At 47.0% G+C, this 26,052-nt stretch overlaps 1 protein-coding gene across 2 annotated transcripts in view; it reads left to right on the top strand.

Annotated features, from left to right (window-relative positions):
- LOC147734776 (cystine/glutamate transporter-like) overlaps window positions 1–26,052 on the top strand; it is a 157,690-nt gene that overhangs the window by 82,477 nt on the left and 49,161 nt on the right. Inside the window, exons 6-10 of one of the 2 annotated variants that reach the window (XR_015307540.1) lie at window positions 1,618–1,662; window positions 9,531–9,654; window positions 14,168–14,278; window positions 15,467–15,563; window positions 17,043–17,192. Coding sequence is in view for 1 of the 2 variants with exons in the window: in XM_086953057.1 (XP_086809183.1) it covers window positions 1,618–1,662; window positions 9,531–9,654; window positions 14,168–14,271; window positions 15,467–15,563; window positions 17,043–17,192 (520 nt within the window). In the remaining variant the exon portion in view is untranslated. The remainder of the gene's footprint in view (window positions 1–1,617; window positions 1,663–9,530; window positions 9,655–14,167; window positions 14,279–15,466; window positions 15,564–17,042; window positions 17,193–26,052) is intronic. The other variant, XM_086953057.1, reaches the window with a different exon arrangement.

Below are 26,052 nucleotides of genomic sequence, written 5' to 3'. Positions count from 1 at the left end.
CTATGCTGGGCAGCTCCGCTACTTGGTGGAATGGAACTGCCTAAAATCCGAAAAGCACTGGCTATTCCAAGACCAAGCGGTTGGTGCCATGCCCCTGCAGGGTATTCCCTTCCTCCGGAAGATGCATAGACCACCTAATATTTATGCGTCCTATATCACGAGCACGACCATGGAGGCCTGGTACCGCACTGCTACCACTCACGAGCTGACATCCTTTCCCTCCCCCTAACACCGCTGTTTAATAATCCAGACTTCCACTCAGGCGTGGACCCTAAAGCCTTCATAAATTGGCACCCCACCTCATGTCAATCCCTGGGACACCTGTTTGACCTGGATGGAATCATCCCGTTCCCACAACTCAAAACAGATTACGGTATCCCAGAAATGAAGCTACTGCCCTATTTACAGCTCCGGCACTGGGCACTCCAGCCACAAGTTAAACTGGGAGATCAATGTCTCTTATCCCCATATGAGAAATAGCTGATTACGCGAACCTCTGATAAAAAAACTCATTTCGGACCTCTATAAACACTTACTAACAGCTACTACACTTCCATACAATGCAGGGCGGGTACGCTGGGAGCGGGAGCTGGGCACGACACTATCCCACAAAGAATGGGAAGACATCTACTATAGGGCTCAACACTCCGCATACCACACAGGCCTTACTGAGACATTGACCAAGGTGCCACCTACTGGTACTATACACCAGAGCGCCTTCACCACTTCGACTCCCACCTAAGCGCTCTACGCTGGAGGGACTGCGGGGAGATAGGCACCCTAGAGCACCTTTTGTGGAGTTGTGACCGCATCCAACCATATTGGACCTCAATCCTCGATAAAATAGCTTCTCACCTCAACACACAACTCCCACGATTACCGGCGTACATCCTTCTGGGTCTACCCAACCCGATAACATATCCTTTGAAATCCCGGAGGGGCCGACTAATCGCCATCGCCTTGGGAGGGGCCACCCGGTACATACTGGCGCTCTCCCCAGCCCCCACCGCATTCAGGTTAGCTGCAGAGACTCTGGATGGTACTGGGAATGGAGAAGCTAACCCTCACACTGGCCGGCAGAGGGGCTGAATTCCCAGAGCTGTGGCGTCCCTTCCTGACCCTGCTCGTAGCTGAATTCCATTAGCTGAGATGCCCTCGATTCCTCTGGCTCCTCCGCCACACTGACATGCAAATCCCACAGGAGCGAGATCCCAAACTGCCACGATAGTTCCCCACATATCTAGCATATCCCATTTTTCCCTTTTTTCTGTTTGGACTAGGGTGGGGAGGAGGGGTGATGGGGGCTGGGGCTGGGTTGTATATGTTCTTTTGTTTTTTCGTTCCTTCTAAATGTTTTCTTCCGCAGATCCGCTCCATGCATATTACTCGGTAATGCCATCATTAGCGACACCAGGTGTCCGTACTACATTGTCTCTAGGGAGCAGGGGGTCTTGTTATCATTTCCTCTGTTTGAAAATCAATAAAAAGATTTAAACCATAAATTACAGCTGCAAGCACATTATATTTTACTTACCCTCCAGTATGTCTCCTTTTTCCCCTTTACTTCGTTTAGATGATGTTTTCAGTTTTTTGTCTTTCTCATTTATATTTTTGCAGGTTTTATGTTAACTTTGTAACAGAGGAGGTTGTAAACCCTGAACGGTGAGTGAAATCAAATTTAAAATATCTGACTAATAAATATTTCTAGTACTGTGAATATAAAGGCCAATGGAACTCTGTGTTACAGTTAAACTTCATGGGGGTGAAGAAAAGCCATTTGGACACGTATGCTCATCTTACAAAGTAGTTTGATTAACAAGTACATTCCAAGGACTGAATTTAACTGTGTAAAGTACTTTAGCGAATAGACCCAAACCTCTCTCTTATCAGTTTCCACTTGGGAAGCAGTTGGTTATTTGCTGATGTGATAAGGAGGAGTAAGCCACTTTCCAGGGTGGGAATGAAGAGGGTGTACGTACCTCAGTCTTTTCAGGTACATTCAAATACCATGTAAAGGATCATTTGAAAAGAGGTTTTAAGTGAAACACTGTTTTGAGAGGCAGCTGGTGACATTGGGTCATGCTTGATAGATAACACCACTTTATAGACCAAACTTACTACAGGCTTTGTAGTAATAGTTAATTAACTAATATTAAATGAGCTTTCAAAAGGGTTACAGAGCAGGTTCTTGGGTGTGATGCATATAATATGTAAATTCTACAAGGGGATCCAACAGGAATGTCCAAACCACCATCAACACTGAATTCAGTACCACAGTGGCAAGCTCCTCCAAATTGTTAATTTTGTACTTAGGAACATTGTAACCTCATCAAACCTCCATTGCAATAATAATAATAATAATAATAATAATAATAATAATAATAATAATAATAATAATAATAATAATAATAATAAGCAAGCTTGTAAAGCACATGGTTACACTAACTAGTGTGTCCCTGTGCTACGGTACAGAAGAAGGCAAGAGGAGCAAGAGTAAGAAATACAGCACCGCCGAAAGGGTCTTAACTACGGAAGAGCCTCGTTTTCAATTTCTCCCGAAAGAGTGACTCCGATGGTTCATTGCGTAGTGAGAGAGGAAGTGTATTCCAGTGTTTAGAGGCCAGGTAGCTGAAAGAGCGAGCGCCCATTCTCGCTTTTCTTACTCTGGGAATTATGACCCGACCTGTCCCTGATGATCTTAAATGACGGGTAGGAATATAGTGGGTCAGTAAATTGTGTCGGTAGCTTGGCCCCCTCCCCTGCAGGATCCGATGACTGATACGTTAAGCTTTAAAGAGTATTCTCTCGCAGAGAGGTAGCCAGTAGAGAGCTGAGAGGGCATTCCTGGCAGAAGATCGCCTGGGCAGCATCAAGACGAGGCGGGCCGCCGCATTCTGAATGCACTGAAGTCTGTGCATACATTTATTACTTAGTCTTAGGTAAAGAACAATTCCATAGTCCAGGTGAGAGGTTACCAACGCATGGACTAGGCTTTTCCTGGCTGCAATGGGGAGCACATCTAGAGTTTTCCATAGGCTTTTTAGGATTCTGGAGCATTTTCCTGCCACCATTCTCATGTGGCTCTCAAAGGAGAGCCTGGAGTCTAGCCACATCCCCAAATTCTTAACCAGATAGAATGAGCTTTCCCCACCAGCAGGAGCTCAGTTTTGCTGCCATTTAATTTTAAGCAGTTACTTGTCAAGATCTTGCATGATCTTGTAGGCATGTAGAAATATCTTTGGCTGCCTCATCAGGAGACTGTGACAGAGAGACCACCAATAGCATGTCATCCTCATATGACACAACACTGATCCAATAACTCTCAATAATCTCTGCTAGTGGGGCAATATAATGATTAAAGAGAGTGGGACTCAATACAGAGGCTAGCGGGACCCCTTGAGCTAGCGCAATGCTTTTGGAACAATACGGTTGTTGAGTCTCCTGAAAACTCTGATCTTATAGAAAGGACCCCATCCATTCCAGGGCCACTTCCTCCATCCCACCTTCCCTAAGACTAAGGTTTAGACTCTGAACTTCAGATCTCCCGAGGCGCTTTGCCGGGAGCAACGTTACTCTGCCTCTTTTTAACTTGTGTGTCTGGACATTGTGCACTTCTGCTGCTGCTGTGTTTTAACATCCCTACCTGCATGCACTCCAGGGCTCCTCCTCGCTGATCGCTCCCCTCCTCTGCCGAGCCGGTTGTTGGAGCGGGGACGGGCGAGGTCTGGCCTCCATCTTTGGGTGCTCTGGTGTTGACGTTGCTGTCTTTTGGCCACTCCACCCCTGCCACGCCCCCCCACCCCTATACAATGTCATTACTATCCCGGCCGTGCAGCGGACGAGCGCAGCGGGCGCGCCGAATTTGCGCCTAAGTTAAGCCCGTCTGCGCCCGTCCGCGACCGGCCGGGACAAGGGGCCATGTACCCTGCTCCTGCTTTTGTTTATTCCTCAGCACAATTGCTTTCTCTTAATGGCAATCAGCCTGTTGCCTCTTCCTTGCTCCAGCGTATTGCTGCACTTGGTATTTCTGTCCCTTCCCCCCCCCTCGTCTGCTCCTACCCTGCTCACTCCTCTGCGTTATGCTTCCCCGCCCCCTCCCGCCACTCTCCCTCTCCCTTTACCTACCACGGCCACTGCCTACCTTCTTAATACTCGATCGGCAGACAGGCATCAGCTAGAGCTCTTCAACCTACTGGATACTGATGCTCCTGACTTTCTGTTTCTCACAGAGACTTGGTTCTCGGCCGATTCCCTGCCTGATGTATTGTCCACCCTCCCCGACTCTTACTACGCCCTTCGGGCGGACCGTCTTGATGGTAAAGTCGGAGGGGGTGTGGCTATGATTACCCGTTCCCACCTTCAGTTCCAACTTCTTCCACACCCTTCCATACCTAGTGTTGACTTCCTAGTTTCTTGTTCAGTTAATTTTCTAGCCCAATCTTCTAGCCCCCCTCACCATAGTTCTTATGTATCGCCCTCCCCAAAACATGCCCTTCTTTGTGTCCACCCTGCAGGAACTCTTGGCCACGCTCGTGGTCAATAATTCATCCGTTCTCCTTTTGGGAGACTTCAATTACTGGCCGGGCGACCCCAGGGAAGACCAGTCTTCTAAAGATTTCTCGGCCACTCTCCATTGCCTCAACTTCCTCCCCCACGTTCACACCTCTACCCATGTCCATGGCCATATTTTGGTATACACCTGTTACAACGCATTCGTTACTCCGCACTACCATTACAACGCGACTTTTACAACGCATACCATTACAACGCATTGCGCTGGGGGGCGCTCTAGGATAGGGAATAAGTATAATTTACTTTCCAACACCTTCCCTAGGGTCCACGGGGACTGGAGTTGGAATAGTAAATTATACTTACCACTATCCAGCACCTCAAAGCGCTATGCGTTGTAATGGTATGCGTTGTAATGGTCGCGTTGTAATGGTAGGTAGTTGTAACGGTATGCGTTGTAACATGGTACATCCCCATATTTTAGACCAAATATGGTCAGCCAGTCGCACCATTTTTTCTCCTAGTATTCTCCCATGCACCTGGTCTGATCACTCATTGATCTCCTTTTCCCTCGTCGTCGTGCATCAGAGAAACCCCCTCTACCCAAGAACATCTCTGCTCGAAATTGGAATCGGGTCGATTTTAACTCTCTCTGTGCTTCCCTCACCTCTTCTTCTCCTGATCTTTCTGAGCTTTCCCTTGACCTCCAAGTAGACGCCGTGAATTCTTGGCTGTCTTCATCCTGTGATTTGGTTGCCCCTCTCAGGAAAGTTAAGGCTTGCCGCCCTCATGATGCCCATAAGTGGTTCACTGGCGAGCTGAAAAACCTTAAATTGGACCTCAGGCGTTCTGAACGCCATTGGAGGCGCAATTATTGTCTCCTTTTGCGGGCCAAATATAAGTCACTCTTAACTAACTATAAGAGGGCCGCCCTGTCAGCCAAAACCTCATATTTTTCGGAGAAAATCACATCATCAGCCAACAAGTCCAAAGAGATTTTCTCCATAGTTCGCAACTTAGTTGCTTCCGATAGGGTCAACCCCAATCTCGTCCCTTCCCAAGCTCATCCCTTAATGATTTTTTCATAGAGAAGATTGCGAAGATTAAATCTAATATTCCATCAGCATCTTCGCCACTTCCTTCTGCTGCTCTTTCTCTGCCCTCCTCTCTTCTTGATCACTTTCCCCCTATCTCTATGGACTCCTTTCTTGTTTTACTCCAGAAAGTGAAGTCAGGCTCCCCGGCTGATTGAGCTCCGGCTCGCATCCTGAGAGAGCTCTTCATCAATTGCCCTGACCCTCCCCTCTCCCTTCCTAATGCCTCTATTTCTGAAGGCCTAGTTCCTAAATCCTTTAAATCGGCCATAGTTCTTCCCATTTAAAAAAAGCCTGGTTTAGATCCTTCCCTTCCGTCTAACTTTAGACCTATTTCCCTTCTCCCATATCTAGGGAAGATCTTGGAGAGTCACATTACAACTAGCCTCTCCACTTTCATTGAGGACAACCATCTTCGGGCCTCCCACCAAGTGGGATTCCGTCCGGTCCACTCGACCGAGTCAGTGGTTCTGTCCGTCCTGGACGAGCTAAAGAGCAAGGCTGATTCCAACTTACCCCAGGCCTTGGTGCTCCTTGACTTGTCCGCTGCGTTTGACACGGTCGATCATTCCATCCTTCTCGGCCGTGTCAGCGCAGCGGGCGTTCGGGGCACTGCCCTCTCTTGGCTTGCCTCTTTTCTCAAAGGGCGGACTCAGGCGGTCCATCTTTCTGGCTTTTCTGCCTCTACCCGCCAGGTTCCTTGTGGGGTCCCCCAAGGTTCTTCCCTGTCCCCCCCTCCTTTTTAATCTCTACATCCTCCCCCTTATTCTTTCCCTTTTAGATATGGGGGTCTCCGTGTACAATTATGCGAATGACCTCCGTCTTGTATTTGATCTCTCCTCTCCCTCTGACTCCCTGCCGAAATTTCATTCTATGCTTGTTTTCATTTCCGAGTGGATGAACCATAACCACCTTAAACTTAATCCGGACAAGATGGAGTTGGTCCTGACAGGCGCTACCACCACCCCTTGGTCCACCGCCTTTTGGCCTTCCATCTTCGGACCCCCCCAGTATCGGCGGCCTCAGTAAAGACCTTGGGTATGAAAGTCAGTCAGGACCTCTCCATGCATACCCAGATTAGTTCAGTTGTCTCTTCCTGCTTCCTATCCCTCTGGATCATTCGGAAAGTTTCCCGTTTCTTTTCTCCTGATGCTCTTAAACGTATTATTTTGGCCATGATTCTCTCCCGTCTTGATTACGGGAATAGCCTCTACGTGGGTATCCCGGTCTACGAACTTCGCCGTCTTCAGGCTATTCAGAATCAGGCCGCCCGCCTCATTCACCACCTTCCCAAGTTTCACCACGTCACTCCTTTTTTTAAATCCCTTCACTGGCTCCCCATTTGCCAGAGATCCTTTTTCAAGATGGGATGTCTGGTCTTCATGGCCCGTGCCCTTACTGCCCCGGTTTTCATTAATTACCCTCATCAGTCCCTATACCCCCAGCCGTACCCTCCGTTCCTCCAATCAGGCTCTTCTTAATATCCCTCGTTTCCACAGGTCCAAAACTGGAGGCACTAGATTCTCTGTCTAGCCCCTCGCTTTTGGAACAGTCTTCCGCTGCCCATTAGATCTATTCCAGTCTACTCACAATTTCGTAAGGCGCTCAAGACCTTCCTGTTCTCCCAAGCGTACTCCTGCTGATCTTCACCCTGGCCGACTTCTGTGCTTCTCAGTCTAAACCCTAGTGCCAGGAAGCCGCTTGGTCACAGTGCGCTCTATCAAGAACTTTTAACTTCAACTTAACTTCATCTTGCCTAAGACGTTGTAGGAGCAATGGGTGAGATACAATGTCAAAAGCGGCACTGAGATCCAGGAGGACCAGAGCAACTGTCTGGCCCTCATCTACTTTTCTGCAAATCGTTTCTGTAGACAAGAGCAGGGCCGACTCCGTGGAGTATATGGCCCTAAAATCCGATTGCTTGGGGTGCAATAAACTGTGTCGGTTGATGTGCACACTTAATTGCGTGTTGATGACTTTCTCGGCTATCTTAGCACAATAGGGCAGGAGTGAGACCTGGTGGAAGTTCTCTAGCTGACTTGAGCTCACACCTGGTTTCTTTTTTATGGGAAGAACAATGGCTTTGTTCCACCTTATTGGGACCATGCCCGTCACAAAGGAGAGTTGAAGGAGGTGCCTGATATGGGTTATTAGGATCTCCAATGTATTTTGATGTATACCTGTGCCTGTATTTGTGTGTATTGTTTTGAAGTTAAATCATTTAAAAGGGTTAGGCAGGGGTCCCCACCTTACAGTAGGGATTTATTGGGGGTCCACAAAAGTCAACATTTTAAGAACTGCGGATGTAGTTTATTACTATGTGCATGGAATCTGTTGCTGTGCTTGATTCTTTGGAGTCTGTAATAGTGCTTTGAGCCCCGTTTGTTGTGTCAGAGCTTAAATCCTAGTCCTGCATAGCGCTTGGAGCAAGTTATTGTCTGAAAGTGGTTGAAAGCCTAATGTGAAGTTCACATAGTTACTTGAACTGAACAGCTGTGCATGGGTTGGTTCTGCCAATCCAGGCGTCACATTGGTCCTAGACCCCAGAGGAGGGGCTGGCGAATATTGGGAATATTTCTCTAATGCATTATCCTATTGTGGCCGGTAGTGCCTTGAGATTCCTGAGCAGTGTGATGTAAGCACAACACTTTCTGACAGTGTCCTTATGTTGGTTAGTTGGGAAATGATTCCTAAAGAATAATTGATTTATAGAGCCTTTAGCTGAGGTGTTGTTGAGCAGATCAGAAGTGTGGTCTTAAAGCCCAAAGAAATATTCACAAACAAATATCTTTACCTGGAAGATACTGACTGATGCTAATTCCTGCTTGTAAAGCACCGGAGGCTTATGCGTGCCCTTTCAGAAGAGTCAGTGAAGGCTTCAGATAAAAATGGTCTTTTGTTATCTTAACTTTCATCCAGTCTTATGCAATTAGTCAAGTGGTACGGCTTACCCAACAATATTTAACATTGTCTTTATCCAAATTTGATTTTCTTAATGTCCATTTTCCCTGTGAGTGTGAACTTGAAAGCTGTGCTTAAGCAAGCAAAGTGCTTTAAGATCACACCCAGCTTACCTCATTGGTGGCACTCCAGCATTAGAGTTTTTTATTATAATATATGGAGGCCAGCTGCCCCTTTGCTACAGGCAGAGAAAGAGCCACTGTCCCCTTCTTCAGGGGAAGAGGCCATCGCTAACAGTACTCCTTCCAATAGAAAAAAGGACATGTGTGTCATGCTCATACTTAGTGCAGGTTCCATGCAAGCTTTCCCACATTGAGAATATAGAGTCTCAAACTAAAGGCTTCATTTCTGAGTCAAGGGAGGAGGAGCTCCCCAAATGTAGAAGGCACACAGAACTGTCTCATATGGAAAGCAGCAACTCTGGCCTTGGAGAACCAGGGTCATTTCAGTCCCTGAAGGTGCATGCAGGCAGCCAACAGAGGCTTGCAGGAGCAATATCAAACAGTGATATATCTACGACATTGCTCTTCATGAAGTGGTTATTCTTCTGTAGGTTTTGTAATAATTTACAAGTCACTCTCTCTGTAGATACCAATGGTTGTCTGCAGACCATCATTACTGGGTTCCTGTTTTTGTGCCAGGATTTCATCTTTCTCACCTGGGCGTTTGATAAGCTATCTGGTGGTCTGTAAAACCATATGCAGAAGTCACTGGGTAATGTGATATGATCTGTTGAAACCTTAATGTACTATGCAAAGTCAACCAACACCCGGGAGAACAGGATGCTGAGCTTTCCTTCAGTGCCCACCCACGAGTACTCAGCAGTTATAAGCCACTTTTTGGAAAACAGAGCATAATAACGATGGATTTCAGAAATAAGTGGTAGTGGAAGTGAAAGGGACATTTTGCAGTTTAATGTGTCTAACGATGGGAAAAGTGTCAAACATATTTTCCATTCTGTTTCAGCAACATCCCTATAACAGTGATAGTTTCCCTCATTACTGTTACTATTGCCTATCTCCTTACCAACGTCTCCTATTACACCATCCTGACAGCAGAGGAGGTGCTGGCATCAGAAGCAGTGGCTATGGTAAGTTGGGGTATACTGTAAAATACACATAATCTAACTTTGGTTGTAGAGGCTTCCCTTAACATAATAACCTCTATTACATAGTGGACTTTAAACAAGCCTTACCATGAGCTTGGAAGTACGTAATTAGTATTCTCTGCTAGAAAACTAGTAACTCCTGTAAAAACTTATATGAGGCAAGTTAGATTCCTGTGTTGGAAAGCATGCAAGCCTTGTCGGGAGAGATCTTGAAATGTGCAGGGGCGCGTCGCAGTTCTGCACTGGGGATCACACCAACTACTGGGAATCATGTGGGTCCTGTTAGTTCTGTACTGAGATCATTCAAGACTTTACTGAGTCCTTCCATGCTGACGAGCTTATTAATTTCGTGTTGAAAAGTAATTAAGTCCAGCGATGGCCAACAAACCCTTCTAGTGTTTGACTCCATAAAAAAATCTTCTGGAGAAGGGGTACTGTGTAATAGGAAACCCACATCTAGTTGTATACAGCAGGGGACGTGTGATATAGAACATCCTCTGTGACTGCTGGATTGGAGGAGAGTTCAGTGGTGATTAGCACTGTACAAACATGATGACTCTTCCTTTGCTGAACAGTGCAAATATTTCTCATTGGAGAGAGCATGAGCGTCTGCTGGAGTGTGCGAGAGTCATGATGAAACGTGTATAAATTGCGTGCCCAAGTCCATGTTGTGTTCTAAATTGGTAGAAGCCTTGGGGAAAAAATAATCTGTTGCATGCTGAAGAACTTGTGATTTGTGTGACAAAGAGAATGTAAAGATTGAAGGAAATCCTCTGCTTTAAAGGTGGGAATCCTACACTAGAGTGGGCATGGGTGCTGTGGGCAAACCAGCTATCCTGAAGCCATCTCAAGTACATCTTTTGGAGCCTCTTGCTGATTGTTTGCACTTTTCTCTCAAACAATGCAAAATGGTTTAGTAATGGACAGCATTGCTACAGGCATAAATAGAATAATATCTATAGTGAACCCTATACTGTTCAGAACCTGTGGGTTGTACTTGAATGTCTATGTGAAAGTATTTGTTGTCTACAGTTCTGCCAGAAGAACATAGCGTCTGATTTTGACTTCGGTGGACAGAGGAGATGCGTTTGTCATGGCTCAGTGCTTTACTCTCTACTTATCCATCTTGCAGCCAAAACATAGCCAAAAAAGCACAGAAAACAAAGCTAAATAATTCATACTTTTATTGAATCCTGGCCAAAGTTTGTATATTACGTGCTTTGGTGCAGACAAAAGTGAAAACACAACATGACACACCCCTGTGTGCCAGGTCCCCTAACACTGCATGTAGCACTTGTAAGTCACCCCCACAGCAGGCCTGACAGCCCTAAGGCAGAGTGTTACTATTAGATGTGAGGGCATACCTGCATAAGTAGATATGCCTCTGTGCTGGTCAGTTTCCATTACTGCCAGCACAAGTGACCAGGGAAGCCATTTTAAAACATGTGCTGGACACTGGTGAAAAAACATTTCCCAGCTACATGAAGGCTTCACTGAAGATAGGGATGTTTTGTATCAAACACCTCATATTAATAAACCCACTCTTGTGCCAGTGATGGATGTATTAATACATGCACCCAGAAGGCACCTTAGGGGTGTCCCCTGAAAACCTACCAGTCCCCGGTGTGTTGGCTGACCGGTTTCTTCCAGCCTGCCTCCAGAATGTTTCTGACCCACAAGGGTGAGAGCCTTTGCTCTCAGGAGGTCAGAAACAAACCCTGCTCAGGAAAGGGTGTTTACATCCCCTTCCACTGGATAACCTGCTGATTAGTATTCTAAGGCAGAGGAGCATCAAAGAAGCTACTGCCTTTGAAATGTGAGTCTGGCTTGCCTCACAGAAGAGGCAGCCGACTCCTTTTGTCCAGAGCCCCCTTGGCACCTGGACAGGCAGGAACATTAGCTAGTCATGTAGGTGTGCCACCTCCAGGCTAGAACCACCCCTAAGGTGGGATAAACTAAAGCACGCACGACTTTCAGAAGAAGCCATCTTTGTGAATGCACATTTACGAATTCTGGGAAAGGGTTATGCCCACTTCCCACAGGAAGTGGTCATATAGGGGCCATAGTGACCCCAGTAGTCAGTGGTCCATTGGCTACTACCCTTCATTCTCCTAACGCCCCTCAACTCAGTATTTAGGGGAGCCTCTGGCACCAGAGAAGTAGATCCTGACAACCTGAAAAAGAAGGTAAATGTGAAGCGTTGCACAGCAAGAACAAATGGCCCTGCAACTGACTTGGCACCAACCCTGCTTGTCTGCTGACTTCAACAATTGCGATAACGTTGCCTTGTCCTGGGGCTGCTAAGTCCCCAAAACCTGGAAGACCGGCCAGCCCATAAGAACAAAGACCTCCCGAGGTAAAGCGGAACTGTCCCCTGCATCCTGCAGACAGCTTAAGAAGACCCGGGGGGACTGCCAAAATCCAACGTCGCGAAGTACCACTGTACCCGAGCCACTCAACCTGTGTCGAAGTAGGCTTACGGTGTCAGCATGGTCCCCAAGCCTTCCAGGTACTGAGTCCACTGTGGAGTGCCTTCTTGTGAACCCCCAGACATCACCTGCAGTCTATGCATGCAGGCCCCCTCAACCGCAAGTGTTGAAGGACGGAGAAACCCAACATCCCAAAGACCCACTGCACCTGGACGCCACGTCACAGGGAGATGAGGACCAAAGCCACTCAAGGGTTTCACCGTACTGACCTCTCAGTCCCTGCCTGCAGCCTCTTTTTACCGCACCTGTTCCTCATAGAGTAACATTGGGCTCCCAACGATATTTTGCACCCCTGCACCCGACTGTTCTAGTGCTTTCTGGTGGTGTTCTGCTGATGCTGCCTTGGACATTGCTCACCACTCCCTTTCACTCCTCGATATGGGTCCTGTAAGTCGCTGTACTGTACCTGAATGTAGCATTTGACTTTCTCCCACATAGGATAGCATTGCAGCTTCTAAAAATTGCACTGTCAACTTTTTAATCATAAAAGAATTACTATCTAAAAAATAACTTCCTGAACAAATTGATACTGGTGCCTAAACATATATAAAGATACTTGCTACTTTTATAAATTTGGTGTGCATCTCTTTCTTGAGTTGTGTGTATCATTTATTGACCATTGTGTGTATTTGCAGATGTCTTGCACTCCTTTAAGATAAACCTAAGGCTTATTGACCATACTACCCCCTAGAAGAACACCTTGGGATTGCTAGAGCAAGCCCCTGTCCACTCATAAGGGAACCCGTGGACTTGTTGCATGATGTATCTCATTTAGACATATCATATAAAGAGTCAGCTTCCTACAACTCCCCACCAACCATTCACCTTCTTCTGGGTATTTATGTGCACAATAGCCTAGCAAAAGGATTAAGATAGCCAAAGAAGAGATGGCACACCTCAATTCTAGGAAGTCACTACTCAAAATACCCAATATTGCAACTGAAATTAAACCTCATCTAATGCTCAAAATTGATTATTTGTGAAACAATAGAAGTAGTCTTGAATGTATTCCTGTAGGCTACTATATACAACCAAATCTGTCAGGAATATCCAATAAAAAAGTGGTGTCCTTAACCTTTAACAAATGTTGCCAAAGCTATGTTCTTCCTGTGCCAGGTAATCATACATAAACCCACACAGATGAGCATCCATTACATGGTAAAAGAAGGGCAAAACTCCAGCCATGGCGAGAGTACTCCACCAGCCACATTTAGAGATGCTTGCAAGCCCAGTGGACAACCTTTGAATTTCCAGGAACCACTGTCACACCCATTCCTGTAAATGCATTGATGGTTTAACATCAACATGAAGGCGCTGTATGTAAAACTCTCACATTTTTATTTAATTTTCAATAACGAAATCTCAGAGCAAAATTATGGTTATAAAAATTAAAATAAACAATGCCTCTCTCACAGTGGGAGTTTTTTCTTCCATGGCGTGGAGGTAATTTGAAGGTTTTTGCTTTCACACACTGCCACGCTTTGTATGTTGATGTGTGAAAGCAAAAACTGGCCAGGTGTTTGCCCACTGTATGTAGGGCAGGCGCACACATGACCAAACCACCAATGGCCCTTACTTCATCAGGCCACCGAAGGTACATGTAGGATCCACCACCTACATGTCTTGTCAGCCTACATACTGAAGTTCTGTCTGACACTGCAAAAGGTGGGCTGAACTTTGCTTTTGCAGAGAAAGTAGTCTGTCAATGTCTAAATCAGGCCCCAGGTATTATGGTAAAAAAAGTGCAATACTTGAGAGCACTTGATGCCTCTTTTCTAAAGCACGTGAACTGACATGAAAATCATTCTGTAGATCCAATGAATCCTGTAGATCCAATGAGTCCTGTCCTTTAGAGCACATAAGAGTTTGACGCAAGGAACATATAACGAGAAAGGTGTTACTCAATTCAAAATTGCACTTGTATTTTATTGTACGTTATATTGTCTAATGTGGTGCAAAGGGTTATGTAAACAACTCTAAATATAATAGAATTTGTTTTATTCTAGAGCTTTGCTGATCGTGCTTTAAAAGGATTTTCAAATGCAGTCCCAATCCTGGTGGCAATGTCTTGCTTTGGAGCCTTAAATGGAGGGATCTTCGCATCTGCAAGGTTAAGAGTAAGAGGTGTTGTGAAAAGAAACCAGAGAAAGCGTGCATACAAGGAATGAGAATTTTATATGGCCAAGCAAGCCAGGCGAGAGAAAGATCTAAACCAGTTTTAGAGTAACAGGATAGGCTTGGAGGGAGAGCTTCATGTGGAAGTGTTTGCACTAAGCAAGCTTCATTCCTGAGAAACATATAACTAGAAATGAAAAGGTAGGTTGATTAGTTATATAAGCAACCAGTAGCTAAGAGACATCCGAAGCGGATATCCATTCTTGGTTTGTATGTTAGAAAAGACATCTACACAGTAAAGCTGTCAAATCTCCATTTCTCCAAGCCTAACAATGTTGTAGACAATCTTTGCTATACCTTACTACCCGCAATTGGCCATATTATTTACAAAGGTTTCCCTCCTACTATCACGATAGGCCATCACATGCAACACCCTTCTGCTTTTCATAGTCAATTCTCATCTCCCTTTTCTCTGGTCAAAACCTGGCCAGGGCCATCGACTTCATGTTAATTAACATCCTTCCCTTGCTGCTGGTACACAAATGTACATGATCGTTTTCTTAATAAAGTGCCACACTTAGACGCTTTTGGCCTCATTTACAGTTTGGAGGATGGGGGACTCTGTCATAAAGTGACAGTTGTCCCATAGCCAATCTCACGGTTCCCCAATCTATTTAGTCAAAGGAAACACCATGTTTCCAATGAAAGGGCCTATTCTACCGCTACTGGCTGTAACGTTTTACCGACATTCTGTCAGATATTTTACCGTTAGTCAGAGTACCTTGGACCGGCTATCATATTTAGGGTCCTGCAGTTTGGGACCTGGGGGTCTGGACCAGGAAACTAAAGAAAGGACCCACACACAGGGTGGAAACTTCCAGAGTGTCAGGGACATATTTTGGTTTTTCAATACCAAACTCTTGCTTTGAGTTTTTTGTTAAGAAACAAATCTTTGCTGAGGAGGCACATTAAACACGAATCCCTGTCAGTGCCTTCAGTTGAGCCATCTATAATGAAGGCAGAGATGCCAGCACTACCTATTAGATGTCTGTACACGTGGCTGGTGGTCTTTCACCAGGACATCCCTCCGCTACCATGGTCGATCAATGTACAGGCTACCATACTTTAAGAGAGGGTATTTATATGTTTTGCACAAGATGAGTCATCTTAATTCCTTTTTTTGCCAACAGGATGCTGTTTGCAGCCTCAAGGGAGGGACAATGGCCCTATCTCTTCTCCATGATCCATATCCGGAGACACACGCCTCTGCCTGCCTTAATTTTGATGGTGAGCTATACGTCAATAAGGTTCAAACTCTAGTACTTTCTTGTGCATTTTCAAGAGACTCCCTTCAGCCCAATGTACTGTCTCATCATTTACATCAAAACTGGATACAATTTGTTCAGAAATGTCATGCACCTTCTTCAGTCATATAGGATCATGTCTATATTGCTTAATTGTCAGGCAGGATTATGGAAGTACCGATCACCAACAAATTAGGTTTGTGCTACTTCATTGGCAATTTCATGGATTTGTAACTAATGAAATCTTTACTGCAATATGATTGATCCTGTCTTTGGGGACATAGATGCACTTTCTTATATTAAATATAGTAAATTCTTGCATACAACCTAAGATAACTACTGTAGAAAAGTTTGATTTCATGAGATCTCTCTACTTACCATTGAATGTATGGTACAGGAACACTCACATTTAAATTGATGAGGGAGCCACAGTATATGCTGATTGTGGCTACTTAGCACATTATGTGGGATCAGCATTAGTTATCAGTGAGTTTCTGAATGAATATCAAAACAGAAATGATGGATTACAAATGCAGGAATGACTTGGGATCTGCAGATCTAATCACAGATTACATATCTTAATTACTATTAAACACGCCAATACGTATGCTATATATAGAATTATCTCTTGGTGCAATGTGCTTTTTGAATTGGGTGCTGTAGATATGAACATACTCTTCCCTAAAGAACTAAGTGAACCTTAGGTATGGCAATGGTTTGGGAGCTGCAAAAGATTAAGAAATAGAGCATAAACGATTGTTTGCATTATGGAACCCAGAGGGGGGAATTACAACTGTTTAAATAGCAACATAGGATCTATAGGAGATGTGGTAAAAAGCTAGGAAAGCTAATTATGGATATCTGGAAATAACTAATATAGCTGACAACTCAGAGAAGTGTAGTAGAGAGAGCGTGACATTCAGTAAGAGAACTAGTTACCTCCATATTAGACCTTCCAATTTACAGTTTAAGCAACATTTTATGTACAAGGTTCCTGGGAACATTGAGTTAAACATCAATTGATATACACCCTAATGCATGGTCCAATTAGATATCAAGCAGATTACACACTCTAGTTAGAATGAATATCTGCAGCAGGGATTCATTAATTTCAGAATACTTCCGCCAAAATAGCAGGAGTCTTTCGTCAGATGGGCTGCTTCCAATGAATGTGCATCAGAGGAAGTTGCATCAACATAAGTATGTAGCTCCCCCGATTCAAATTTGGGACGGGAACTGCATGTTTGGTGGGTAGGAAGTATTGCAAATGTATAACAATATGTTCGAGGCATATGAGCTGAAGATCTCACACCTAGCCATAGATCGCCATCTGGTGTTTGGCTGGTGTTGGGCTCGGATGCTTGCAGGTTGTTGTTCCAGTCTTCATAAGGAGGAACATTGAGGTTTAATCTCAGAAGGTCCTCACCCCCTGCAGTAATTATACTTGTTCCTTGCTTTCCAGATGCCTTTGACATTTCTAATGATATCAATTGGAGACCTTTATGGGTTATTGAATTTCTATAGCTTCTCCCGATGGCTGTTCATGGGACTGGCAACCCTCGGATTGATCATCCATCGTTTTAGGCACCCAGAGCTACCCAGACCATTTAAGGTAAGCATTAGTGCTACAGTTTTCACCTAGATGTAACTGTATTAGCTGGGCATCTATGGTGCATTTACTGATTTCTTTCTGTATTGCTCTGTATGATTTATAAACACAGTGTATCATTAGTTCAAGACTTAATCTTCACCATAATGACAAGGATAATATAGGTGCTTATTCATGTACACCCATCCTGTCCTCAGGAACCTTGCCCGCCATTTTCTTTGCACTTCATGATCTTAAACAAAATCTTAAACAACCTTGACAACTTTCAGCTTGCTACATTGTCACTAGGTAACCATCAAATTCTTGTTATGTTGCCTCTTTACATACATGATTAAAGGCAGTTTCTGGGTAGACAGTGTTCTCAATAACGTGATGGATGTCAGTTCTGTCACAAACCCTTCTTTTAGGCAGGGCTTCTCAACATTTAGAAAAGTGAGAGCTACTTCTGATCTATGAAAACCTCCTTGAGCTCTATCATTTTTCATGGTCAAAACAGTATCAAAAGGTTAAACATTGCCCTAGAGCACCCAGTGCTGTTACAGTCAGCACACACCAATAATGGTAGCAGAGCTGGGAAAGGTTTACTTGAGTGGTCTTTATGGATCAATCAATCAATCAATCCATTTATAGAGTGCGCTACTCACCCGTGAGGGTCTCAAGGCGCTGAAGAGGGGGCGGGGGAGTTACTGCTGCTCGAAGAGCCAGGTCTTGAGGTGTTTCCTGAAGGCAAAATGGTCCTGAGTAGTTCTGAGGTGTGCGGGGAGGGAGTTCCATTCTTTTGCCGCCTGGTAGGAGAACGATCTTCCTCCGGCGGTGGTTCTGCGGATCCTTGGGACGGTGGCGAGGGCGAGGCTGGCTGAGTGGAGCTGCCGGGTGGGCGTGTAGAACGAGAGGCGGCTGTTGAGGTATTTGGGGCCCATGTCGAGGAGTGCTTTGTGTGCGTGGGTGAGGAGCCGGAAGGTGATCCTCTTGTTGATGGGGAGCCAGTGCAGGAGTTTCAGATGGGCGTATATGTGGCTGTCACGAAGAATGTCGAGGATGAGGCGTGCGTCGGCGTTCTGTATGCGTTGTAGTCGTTTCTGAAGTTTGGCGTGGTTCCTGCGTATAGGGTGTTTCCGTAGTCCAGTCAGCTTGTGACGAGGGCATGGGTAACTGTCTTTCTGGTTTCGGCGGGTATCCACCGGAAGATCTTACGAAGCATGGGAAGAGTGTTGAAGCACGATAACGAGACGGCGTTGACTTGCTTGGTCATAGTGAGGAGGGGGTCCAGGATGAACCTGAGGTTGCGTGCGTGATAAGAGGGGGTTTGTGCGGTGCCCAGCGCCGTGGGAAACCAGGAGTCGTCCCAGGCGGATGGGGTTTGTCCGAGGATGAGGACCTCCGTCTTGTCTGAGTTCAATTTAAGGCGGCTGAGCTTCATCCATTCCGCAATCTCTTTCTTTCCTTCCTGTAAGTTGGTTTTGGCGGTGGCTGGGTCTTTCGTGAGGGAGAGTATCAGCTGGGTGTCGTCGGCGTAGGAGATGATGCTGATGTTGTGTTTGCGTGCAATGGCAGCGAGGGGGCTCATGTAGGTATTGAAGAGGGTTGGGCTGAGCGAGGATCCTTGGGGTACGCAGCAGATGATCTCGGTGGGTTCTGAGCAGAAGGGGGGGAGGCGGACTCTCTGGGTTCTGTTGGAGATGAACGAGATTATCCAATCCCGGGCTTTTCCTAGGATTCCAGTGGTGCAGAGGCGGGTTTTTAGGGTGCGATGGCACACAGTATCGAAGGCTGCCGAGAGGTCCATGAGGATGAGGGCGGTTGTTTCTCCATTGCCCATCATGGTCCGGATGTCGTTGGTGACTGCGATGAAGGTGGTTTCTGTGCTGTGGTTGGCTCGAAAACCAGACTGGGAAGGGTCGAGCTATTTGTTGACCTCGAGGAGAGCGGTCAGCTGCTTATTGACGGACTTCTCGATGACCTTGGCCGGGAAGGGAAGAAGAGAGATGCTATGTCTTTTTTTATTTTCTATCATGAAACTTGTGCGATACGAGTGTCTCACACAGGCTTGAGGCCTTTTGATCATGCAATACATTAGATTACACTATTCTCATTATAACAGATAGGCCCAAAAGACTATGATTATCTTACGAATTGCCTTAAAGTCCATTGCTTAATGTCCAGAAACTGAACCTCAATTAAAGGTACAAGCAGACTTCATAGCTCTCTACAAGTAAGCATATCACTGCAGCCACTCCACTACTACTAAGTATACTGCTGAGTCAAAGATGAAGCACAAATTCATTAACAAAGTGATTGCTTTACGATGTTAAGTACCTTAAAGAATGAAAGAGTGGCAAGATGGCCGCCTGATAGGAGCTCCTGTGAAGAGCTCCTAGTGCTTGGGATCCCATTAGTGGATTATATCCCTGTTAGCACCCACAAATTCGAGGAACCGCATCACGAACAAGTAACTGGAACAAGTAACTGGATGTAAAACGAACAATTGTACCTGTTTTTCGGACGGCTGGTGCTCAGCGTGGGACCGTGCGTCTGATCTGTGGTCCGGGACTGCCTGGGAAGCGCTGGTCATCGGAGGAGTTCGAGTCCGGGATCGCCTGGAAGGTGCTGATCACTGGAGGGGCTCAAGTCTGCTTAGGGCTCCCCCGCCTGCACCAGACCAGTGGCGGAGTCGGATTGCTGAGCTGGTAGCGGAGCCGGTGGCCACTGGGTAGACTGAAACCGCTGAACACGACTGGAGCTCACCGGGAGTGCTGTGCTGCCCTCGGGAGATCTCCTAATCACCTACGGTCCAGCCCGTCAACACCAGAGTTCTGTGGGACAGGACTCGCACCAGGAGCAACGCAATCAGCGCAGCCTTCTGCGCTTTTGCCGCCGCGGTGTAGTTTGTCACCACAGAGCACTAACTTCAGCAGAAGCGCTGAGCTGCCCACGGGAGATCGCAATCATCGCAGCCGCCGTGGAGTCTGACACCATTGAGCACTAATTCAGCAGGAGTGCTGAGCGGCACACGGGAGATCGCGGGACCCGCGCGCCGATTCCCGGACAGTCGAATCGGCAGGAACTGGCTCCTCATCGGTGGGCTCACACGCCTGCACTGGCCTGCATCGGACCATCAACGGATCCCTGAGCTGGTCCTCAAGCTTGCTACAGAGCCTGCCACCGAGGAGTCTGGCACGGCGGGGCACGACCGGAGCATTCACTGCCCTCGGGGGTCTCTCCCTTCATCAACGGATCGTTCCTAGAGTAGGGAGGCGCACCAGGAGCAGCGCGCATACCCCCAGACGGACAGATCAGCTGGCTCAAGCCTCTCAGCCAACATGCAACAACAACGCCCACTCCCCGCGCCCCCTATGCTACCACTTGGATCTACTGTGAACGGAGCTGCAGCCTTTGCAAGGGTGCCACGAGCGACCGCCTGAACGTTTACAAGGTGTGTGCACACAAGCTTACTTTATATTTTCTTTGTTTTCAAATTATTCTATTCGACCTGGCAGTGTTCCCTTTTTCTAAAATGGCGGGGCCCATAAATGGGAGCAATAAATCGCCCCACCGCCCCCAGTTGACCATGAGGCTGCATACCAACTCGGTCAGGGGTCACTAAAACTGAGATAAGCAGATCTCCTCCCCGCCAAGCAGCAACATAGAAGCAGCAACATAGAAGCTGGACTAACTCGACCTGCCCCTCAGTTGAAAGGGAAACTGGACTCTCTAATCCTCAGTAACAACAGACAAAGGACTACACCCCTGCCTCTCTATACCCTCTTTTGGCGGCCATCTTTGACTAATCCTCCACTTTGGTGGCCATCGCAGACTAGTCATCTTCACATCCCACACCAAAGGGTAAATTGAACTCCCTAAGCACCATCAACAACAGACAAAGGACTAATACACCTGACTCTATATTCTATTCTGTCAGCCACATTAGACTGACCCTCCACTTTGGTGGCCATCTTAGACTAGTCATCCTCCCAACCCACACCTAAAGCTACCCTCCATTCTCTCTTTCTGTCACGCTTACCGCCCTATAACTTCACCCACCCTCCCATACACCCCCCCCTCCTCTACCCACACCTCTTCCATCATGGAAAGCATGGGCAAGCATACATACAAAATTAAATACCCACCCGAGCTCACCAAAAAAAACGCCAAACGCTTCAAACACAACTTCCTGAAGACCCACCCGAAACCCCGTGGACACCTATTTCTCACCAATTAATGGGGCCACGAGCACTGATATTATCCTCTACACTGCACGTAGAGCACAGTGGAGGAAAATGTTCCTCGCCACTCTCACTATCTCCACCACTAGAAAATCCGCTCATGGGCTAACACTCTCTATTACACCATCCCAACTTTTCCCTGGCAGAGCCACTATCTCCATCTACAACAATGGGATCATCCTATTCCAATCCACTGATAGGAACCTCGACCTACTCGACAACCTGTTCCCCACCCTCATAGATCATATCTCCAACCGACGGAACCCAACTCCTCATACTGCGGACTACACAGCACCCTCAACTCCCAGTCGTCAATCTAACTTGCCTTGCCAATCACAGCATCTGAACGACACACACCCCTCCCCCCCTCAGCGCTGTAATTAGTCACCCACTCGAGTCCACCTCGCCACCCCTCTCATACACTAGCGAAGATCACGCCCTTTCGTACATCCCCCATACCCCCACCCTCCTTACCCCCCACGGCTCACCTCAGACGGGCCTCTCAGAACCCACCATCGCCCTGAACTTATCCCCCATGCCCCGCTGCAGGACAATCTCTCACCCGATCTCCCCCCCCACACTCACTCCACACTCCCCCATTCGCCCAGCCAGACTCACGGAACACACCACCTCCCTCTCCCTAATGTCTCACCCCCTCTCCCCACCCATTCTCAGCCCCCACTATCTTACTTGCACCCCCACCATCTCCAGCCTACAATCATCCCTCAATTCACATGCGCCGCCTCCCCCCAGCGCCATCACCCATGCTACCAACGGCCCCCCTACCTCATCCACACCCCCTACCCAAAATCTCTCGCACCCATCGAATACCACCCCACCTACTACTGCCTCAGAGCCCTGCATCGTCGCTAGCACATCCCTACCCCTCCGCACCAGTTCCCACCCCAGGGTCCCACTCAACCACTCGCCCACGGCTCTCATTTCCAATACCACCTCCAACCCAACCCTAGACATGATTATATCCACCCTCCTACAAGTCAAAAACGACCTCCACACCATCAAAGACCTTCTCTTCAAACACCCCAGACACCCCCCATCCACCACTTCCGCCCACAACAAGGCCTCCACCCTCCCCACAGACCCTTTCATTCATTACCCCCCACGTTGGCCCCCTATTCCCGCTCGTAATATCACCTGCCACACACGTCGCACCCTCAACCCCCTCTCTGACCGCGACCTATACACTCTCCTCCGCTCATATGGCCCAGGTCCCACTAAACACACAACCAATACACACCTTCCCATACCCACGATTCCTATAAATCCCCTTAGGCCCCCCACACTGAGCAAAAGAAGCTCCGTCCCCAACAATCTCAGAAAAGTCCCTCTTTCTCTAGAATACTCGACCACCCCTCTCACTCCGAGACTCAAATGTCTCCTTCTCAACTGCAGATCGGCCCCGAGATACTCCTCAGACATCGCGGATCTCATCTTAACAATGGACCTTGATCTAGCCATTCTGACTGAAACGTGGCTAACTGAAGCCTCTACACCTATAATGGACATTCTAGTCCCCCCCAACTATCACATCATTAGACTCGACAGAACGGGCAAGACGAGCGGGGGCATCGCATGCATTTATAGGAGCGACCTCGCTGTCACTAAAGCCACCTCCCCCTCCCTCACCTCCTGTGAACTCATCTGCCTCGATATCACCAGCGAGGGCAAACCTGTATGCTCCCTGCATGTCATCTACCACCCACCCGGGGACAACCTCACCTTCTCCCAACAACTCATGGACACGATAACATCCAATGCCGGGCGACAGATCTCTCAAATCTACCTGGGTGATTTTAACCTCCACTGGAACGACCAGAAAGACGCTGTGGTGAATAGTCTCAAATCTTTCCTTAGTGCACATGACCTCTGCCAAATCTGCAACAGTCCGACACATGACAAAGGCTCCATTCATGACCTTATCATCGCCAAAGAGGACTCTACCCTTCTGGAGTCAATCCTACCCTGTGACTGGTCAGACCACCACATTGTCTCATTCTTCATCAACGAAAAGGTCAAACCTAACCCGGCTCAACCCACCAAAACCAAGATCTGGAAAAGGGACATGAAGAATCTTAACCCCAACTCCTTGCCTTCCCACACCCGCAGTCTCCTCCTTCCCCCTGCGGGCGTCTCCGATGTTCACTCTCAGACCGACCTCTACCTCGACTCTATGACCTCAATAATCAACGAAGCCGCCCCCCTGCAACTGAAGAGAGTCTCCACCAAGAACTCAAACCCATGGTAGAATGGAAGGCTCAATGAAGACAGGCGTGCTATGCGAAGGGCAGAGCGCACCTGGAGATCTGACCCCTCAGCTCTGCACCTTAAACCACTTAAGAATAGGAGAAATGCCTACTTTAGGAAAATCAAGGCGCGAAATCAGACTTTTTTAGCCAACAGCTGGACCAAGCAAAAAACCGACCAAGAAAACTGTTCGTGCTAGTCAAAGCCCAAACCAAAATGCAACCCATACAGTCAATCAGCACAACAAGCGATACTCCAAGCTGTGAAGACTTTTCCGCTTTCTTCAAGATTAAGACCGACAATATAAGAAATGATCTCCTCAATGATGTAAACCGATACTCCAGCCCCATCACCATCAATGCAACTAACACTCAACCTAAAAACAACGCGTCATGGACGTCCTTCATCACTTACTCTGAGGAAACAATTCTCAAACTGCTCGGCACCTTGAAGCCCTCTAATCACCTTTCAGACCCCCTACCGGCTAATGCTGTAAAAGGCTTCACCCCCCTGCTCCTCCCACTCTGGACTAAAATCATTAACTGTTCGCTTCAACAAGGGCTCATCCCAGACTCTCTCAAGGTAGCGCAAGTCACGCCTATCCTCAAGAAACCTACAGCTGATCAGGCCGACCTAAACAATTACCGCCCCATCACCAATATTCCCACCTTGGCCAAACTGCTAGAAAAATGCGTGCAGCTCCAGCTGACTAAACACATAGACCAATTTGACCTCCTCAACTCTCATCAATCAGGATTCCGAGCAAAACACAGCACGGAAACGGCTATGACTCACATAATTGATGACGCCCTCCAAATCCTTGATCGCAATGACTCTTACCTCCTCATCCTTCTTGATCTCTCCTCAGCATTTGATACGGTCAAACACGAGAATCTACTGGAGCTGTTAAATACCAGAATGGGTTTATCAGGGACTGTCCTCAAATGGATCACCTCCTTCGTACACAACCGGTCTCAGAAGTTCAAGATCAACAACGAGCTGTCCTCACCTGTGCCCGTAACACTAGGCGTCCCACAAGGATCTGCCCTATCCCCCACATTGTTCAACCTCGTCATGGAACCACTCACCACCGTGCATCAGGCAGCGAATGTACACTTCCATATGTACGCCGATGACACTCAACTTTACCTCAAGCTACAATCCCCGGAAGACATCAAACTTCTGAACTCCACACTAAGAAGCACCCAATCTTGGCTGGCCGTTAACCACCTCAAACTAAATGCTCTGTAAACTGAGTTCCTTCTGATCGCACCCCCTGCGAAAAGAACGATCACCCAAACCTGGCTCAATCATCTAACCGCATTCAATGTTCAGCCCACCATCGTGGACTCCGCGAAGTCCCTAGGCATCACACTTGACTCCAATCTCAACATGCAGCAGCACATTAGCAAAGCAACTAAAGGGGCCAATTTCCAAATCAACACTTTGAGGAAACTCAAACCCTTCCTCCCACCCAAGGACTTCCAAACTGCTGTGCAAGCCCTAGTCATCCCCCGCATTGACTGCGGAATTGTGTCTCTCAGCGGGCTCCCCCTATCAACAACGGCACCCCTTAGAGCCTCTCTGAACGCTGTCGCGAGACTCATCACTGGCTCTAGAAAACACTCGCATATATCCCCGGACTTAAAATCCCTGAACTGGCTGCCTTTTGAAGCCAGAATACAGCTGAAAATTGCCTGCATGACACACTCGGCCGTACACCACAAGTCTCCCAACTACCTCACTCAAAAGCTGACTATATCAGGAGGTGCGAGATCCAGTAGAAGCACAAAAAACCTCCTACTGAAACCTCGAAGATTCCGGAAGGTTAAAACATACAAGCGCTCCTTCTCAGGAATTGCACCCAGGATCTGGAATGCACTCCCGCCTGAAACGAGGCTTATCTCCTCCTCTGCACTTTTTAAGAAAGAGGTAAAAGCCATCCTTATGGCTAAATTCACCTGAACTCTAGTGTTAATGGATCAAAGACATTGCTCAGCCTCTATATTATTGGTTTATCTGACTGTTTATCGTGTTATATTGTTTTGCTTCTTACCTTGTAACTCACCTACTACTTACTATTATACTGTTCTCAATAATGTGTTTATTCACCCCCTGATTGCCCCATCCCTCTATTTCTGTAAAGCGCTCTGATATCTGCAAAGATCTTGTTCGCGCTATATAAAACCTTGAATAAATAAATAAATAAGGAAAGAAAGAAAGAAAGAAGAGGAAGAAAGAAAGGAGAGGAAGAACGAATAGTGAAGAAAAAGAGTAAGAATGAAAGAAAGGGGAGAAAACGAAAGAAAGGAAATCAAAAAATGAACTAATGAATGAAGTGAGAAAAAAATAGGGGATGGAAAGAAGAGGTTTCG

This window comes from Lissotriton vulgaris, chromosome 1_2 (assembly GCF_964263255.1).
Source record: "Lissotriton vulgaris chromosome 1_2, aLisVul1.2, whole genome shotgun sequence".
NCBI lineage: Eukaryota > Metazoa > Chordata > Amphibia > Caudata > Salamandridae > Lissotriton > Lissotriton vulgaris.
This window is presented reverse-complemented; position numbering and strand designations above follow the sequence as displayed.